Genomic DNA, 5893 nt, shown 5'->3' with positions numbered 1-5893 from the left:
AAAAAACTGATTACATACTGGTTATCTCCCTAAACTGGTACGTTTAGTTTTACCGGTTCGGTTCGGTTTTCCTGTCTTAATATATTAAATATATTAGTATTACTAATATATTTATTAAAAGAAATATATTGAAAATTTATTAAGTAATAAAATATATTTAATACATATTTTTATATTTAAAATATATGATCAAATAAATATTTATGTTTAAGATTAAAATGTTATGTTATAAATTATAATATATTATTTCATACATAATCATATATATTATATATAAAAAATTATATATAATATAAAATCTATTATATATAATATTAAAAATTCATAAAATATATATAAAATATATGAACTGGTCCAATCCGGGTCAGGGTGGTTTTTCGATTTATTTTTACACCTCTAATCAAATAATCTCATGACATTATAAGATTGGAAATAAATAAATAAACGATAGAATAATGAAAAATTCTATCCATTATCTTTATACACCATATGTTTTTTTCTTACCAAATATATGGTATATAGATAACGAGTAGAAAAATTCAACATGTTTAAGAATAATAAAATAAAAAAATATTGTGTGTGGTTGATGAATAACAAAGCTCTAGAATAATTGGTCCAGACAGAAAATCAGTTTACAAATTAACTTGATTTAATATGATACGCTATATTGTAATTTTTTTATTATAAAATAAATCTGATATATTACATTAAACTACGTACATCAATTTATAAGTTTGGAGGGGCCAAATACTTACACTAAAATAATTTGTTGTTGATGAATTAATAAAATGAGTAAAAAATAAGAAAGAAAAATGATATTTATAAAATACGGATCGGGTATTTGTTTTAAAAAAAAAAAGAGTAAATATTATAAAAGTCATATAAAAAAATTAATTTTACTAATAAACTTCACATTTTTTTTAAAAAAAGTATACGGTACTTGCATAAGAGTGACTCTACAGTCACATGTGGAGAATCCTGACTGGAATCCCGACATAGCAAATTTTTTTGGCTTTTTTCATGTATTTTTTATGCTTTTAAATATTTTTAAAAAAAATCAGAATATTACCAAAAAAAAAAAAATATCTCCTTAAGCATTAAGTTAAAAATAATAATAAAATAAAAAATAAACACCAGTCGGGATTTTCGTCGGGATCCTCCATCTAGAAGAGTAGCAATTGTCCTGCTTGCTAATTAATATATCTATAATTACCATAAAAAAGTGGAATTGGTGCAGGGTGAATTAATACATGAGATGGTTGCATGTAATTATTACTAGATCAGTGACGTTATTGCAGAATCATGGACATGAAAGAATGAGAGAATTCACATCGATCCGCGCATTAATTAATATTAATTGCTTAGCTAGCTTGAATATAATTAGGATCGATCATATATATTAATCCTCTCTATTTCCAAGGATAATTCATCCGCGGGCGGTACTGGAATTCACGTTTTGGATTCTCAAACCTCATTAATATTAGTTCAGAAATTAATATATAAACATGCTATATGAACTACGTACTACGTCGATCGGATAGAGCGATCGAGCATTGAATTTTATATGTATTTGGAACTGATCATCCTAACGGTGGTAAATAGAAAATTAGTAACAAAATGTGGACCGATATTAAGTTTCAGAATCATGGTTATAAAAAATTATAAGAATGTTTTGGTGATAACCTCGACGTAAAATATATGTGTGTGTGTGAAACTTGAAAAGAATTGAAATGTCACGTTAATTAATGATATTAATGGAAGAAGCTAGGAAACTTTGAAATTAAATAAGCAATTAAAGCAGTTTTGCAAATAATTAATTAGTCTAATTAATTAATTGGGTGGCTGAGATCGTTTCGGTATCATGTTGATTATCATAGGACTACGCGTAGGGGACCAGAGAGGCTGATTACAATATAAATTCACATTCTAGATTAATCGATAACTACAGGAGAGCTCGAGCTGACTGAACTCTGGGGGAGACTGTTATATATACCATTAAAGGATAAATAAATAATTATAGATTTTGAATAATCTTGGAGGATTTCCTCCTATTTATTGCATCCATCCGTATCCTATTTCATGGCATGACCCTTGTGGCCCCATTTCTGAAATTAAGCTCTCTCTCTCTCTCTCTCTCTCTCTCTCTCTCTCTCTCTCTCTCTCTCTCTCTCTCCGTATGTGTGTCTGCGCCTGATCAGTACATATATACAGAGAGACTTTGATGCAGTTCAGTGAGGTTTTGGTATCAGAGAGCCAATATTATTCTAACAGTCGGGCTTGTCTTTGAGAAAGTGGTACATGTATCATGGGGAAAGGAAGAGCACCTTGTTGTGATAAGAGTAAAGTGAAGAGGGGTCCTTGGAGTCCAGCAGAGGACTTGAGGCTCATTACTTTCATTCAGAAGCATGGCCATGATAACTGGAGAGCACTTCCCAAACAAGCTGGTATATATACAATATTCATCTCTCTCTCTCTCTCTCTCTCTCTCTCTCTCTGTCTCTCTGTGAGTACACGTGCTCATATTTAACACGCTCGAGACAATGGTTTTTGCTTGAGAATACTTGCAGGATTAATCCGTTTTTCTTTGACACTGGAAATTAGTACCACATTCATGCTCTTGAATTTTCTGGATAAAAATACTGATCAACTCCATGGATATATATTTATGTCATATTTTCCCATAAGTGAAGTTGGATTAATATATAGTTCAAAACATATATATATATATATATCCCTTTGCAACAGTGGTGTTTTGAATTCTATATGCATGATAAATTTCCATTGCCGATATATTCCTACAGCTAGCTCCTTGTTCGTTTCTTAGTTACTGATAATTAACAAGCTGCACTTACAGAGATCGAGATCAATAATGCAGAATAATCCTGGAAAATATATAGTTACTGCGTACGTAAGTACTTTTTAAAATGACTCTTATTTTGATGATCATCCGAGTGCGCAAAAGTGAACACGGTTTGATTTTCAATGACAGTACTGGTTTTGTTTGCATGTGTTGATGGCTTTGAATATCAACCGCATACGACCGAGTTCACCAAATCTGGGCTCCACTGTAGGATATTGCATGCGCGTTGACCTAGTAATTAGTACGTATTTGCTAGTTACTGCTCTAGCTAGCAAGACAACTTTGAAACGTCTTCCTTCCTAGTTTTTTTGGGTCGATCTGTTTCTACCAAAAGTGTGACTTTTGAAATATGTGCAGCAGCTCTCGATGGAAATTTAACCTTATTTTAGTGACCAGGATTAGATATTCAAATACAAATAATGTTACCATGAAAGCCTAGCTTGCTTTCCATTTTAGAATATTTATATATATATATATATAGTAACCATTAATTACAAATGAAAAAGTCCAAAACATGACAAGTTAGGAAATTCCACCTAAAAAAAGGCCCAGTTAGGAATTGACAACAACAGCTACCCGAACATACTTGTTCAAATTTCACTCTTCTACTTGGCTGCCAAAGTAAGAAAGTTAATACCTTAATTTTTCATGCATCTTATATATAATATATATATAGGGTTGTTGCGATGTGGAAAAAGTTGTCGTTTGAGATGGATTAATTACCTCCGGCCTGACGTAAAGCGAGGGAACTTTACCAAAGAGGAAGAGAATACCGTCATAAAGTTACACAAGGCTTGGGGGAACAAGTAAGAACTTTTGACATTTCTCTATTTAATTATGTTATTTTTCTTTCATTTCTTGTAGAAAGATCTTGCGTGTGCATGGGTACTCTAAATTGATGTTTGTAAATATAAAATGATACTCGTACCACCACCACCTCTATGCAATATAAGAAAAACAGATTTTTGCGATTAAAATTTTATAATCAAAATGATTATTTTTTATTAAAACATATTCGTTTTTGTTAAAAATAATTCTTTTAGTTACAAAATTTTAATCACAAAAATCCGTTTATCTTGTAATGATGCTATCAACCTGGTAGGCGACTTCATTTGCAAAAGAATTTAATTTTAAAATTTATATTCTAAATCAAATTATATCATATAGATAATGTATGGCGTAGAAACCTTAATATAGAATTATTGTTAACTACCTTATTAATGTGGATGCCATGTTTTTGTATTTTGGCATATATTACTCTCGAGATGCTTATAATATCAAATTATTTCGTAGGTGGTCCAAAATCGCATCATATTTGCCTGGAAGAACGGATAATGAGATTAAGAATGTGTGGAATACTCATTTGAAGAAAAAAATGGCTTGCAAAGATGCTAACTCTCACGATGGAGATCATGAACAATCCTCCATAACCTCCTCATCCTCATCTTCAACGTCTAGCTCACTTACGTCCTCTGGGAAACAAAGTATGGGAATGGAAGTACTTCATGAGTATCAATCGAATGATCAAGACCCAATTATGAACGAGAAAGATCATGAAGCACACAGCTTGACACATATTCATGAGAAAGTTCAAGACTCACAAAAAGAAGTTATTTCAAATCAACTTAGCCCAGCCAATTACCCGAGAGAACAAACTAGTTATACTTCCGTTTCTTCTCATGATTCAAATATCTCAAACTCAAGTCCACTATTATTTGATGCGTCAAGGGAAGAAGTGCAAATCGATAACCCTGATCATCTGATCGATTATGGAGGGCCTTATGATGTTAATAACATATTACAGGAGGTGAACAAACCAGATCATATTGTCGAGGACAACCTGCGCCCAGAAATCCCATTTGAGGCCGATGTAGACTTTTGGAACATGTTAGAGAATATAGAATCAACCTTGTCGAATGAAATCCAATCATGTCGTGAGGTGAAGGCTTGCGAAAGCTCGAATGTTGGTGATGAATATCACGGCAAAGAAGTTGAGAACAAGAAGTGGTTTCGTTACTTAGAAAATGAACTCGGATTAGTAGATGCTACCGAGGAAGACAACAAGAGCATTTTAATAGATCAGTATGCAGCAGAAGCAGAAGTCGAAGCACAAGCCCCAGATCAGAATTTTCAGTGTCAGATATATTCGAAGGCAGAAATCAATCCAGACATGGCTTATTTTCAAACTTGGCCCACTTTGCCACAGAGTTCTGCTATCTAATTGGAATCAAATTCCGTGTTTCTAAGAGAACATCAAAATTGACTTACTTACATACATACATATATATATATATATGTATATATATATATATATATGTATATATGTATGTATATAAATAATAGTATTCCTAACTTTATGACTTTGCTTGGTCATGATGTATGATGAACGTATACTTCCAAAAATTGTTCTTGTTTTTTTTTTTTTTTTTTTCCAATCAATTGTGGACCGAACCAGAAACATGATGTTAATTATCATTTAATTCGACTTGAATGAATGCCTGCAGCTTCTTATTGTCTTAGCCTTTCCTGTGTGATTCCAAATAGATAAAGTGATAGCCACACCTAATTAGGGGTGACAAATCATGTTAATGGGTCGTGTTCATATATGTCGTATCAGGTTATGTGTATTATACGATATGGGTCCAAATACAACTGATTAAGCTTAACAAGTCAGATTTCCAAACCTTAACATGACCCATTAAAATAGCAGGCCGAGTTGACACAACACTATCCATTTTGATTCATTATGAATTAAATAAAAATATATCGATACGACATGACCCGTTTACCCGTTTTTGTAAATGGGTTAAATTGGTCCAAATAATTCATTAGACTTGATTAACATAATTTCATATAAAAGTTAAAATCATAATATCTCTAAAAAATATAAAACTAACTACATAAGTCCAAAATTACAATTCAAATGAAGTGTTGGAGGCAGTCATGACCGTAGGTATTTTTGTTTTTAGGTTAAAAAGGATATAATTTTAATTTTGAGTAAAAAATTTAACAGGTCACTAACAGTTTAAGCAT

General features: G+C 31.7%; 1 protein-coding gene across 1 annotated transcript; it reads left to right on the top strand.

Annotated features, from left to right (window-relative positions):
• The first annotated feature begins 2104 nt into the window (after positions 1-2104).
• LOC122280844 (transcription factor MYB63) lies at positions 2105-5379 on the top strand. The gene is made up of 3 exons (XM_043091907.1): positions 2105-2444; positions 3537-3666; positions 4154-5379. The coding sequence occupies exons 1-3, from the start codon at positions 2306-2308 to the stop codon at positions 5079-5081; spliced, it is 1197 nt and encodes a 398-aa protein (XP_042947841.1). The 5' UTR covers positions 2105-2305; the 3' UTR covers positions 5082-5379.
• The last annotated feature ends 514 nt before the right edge of the window (positions 5380-5893 follow it).

The sequence above is a fragment of the Carya illinoinensis genome, chromosome 11 (assembly GCF_018687715.1).
Source record: "Carya illinoinensis cultivar Pawnee chromosome 11, C.illinoinensisPawnee_v1, whole genome shotgun sequence".
Classification (NCBI taxonomy): Eukaryota; Viridiplantae; Streptophyta; class Magnoliopsida; order Fagales; family Juglandaceae; genus Carya; species Carya illinoinensis.
This window is presented reverse-complemented; position numbering and strand designations above follow the sequence as displayed.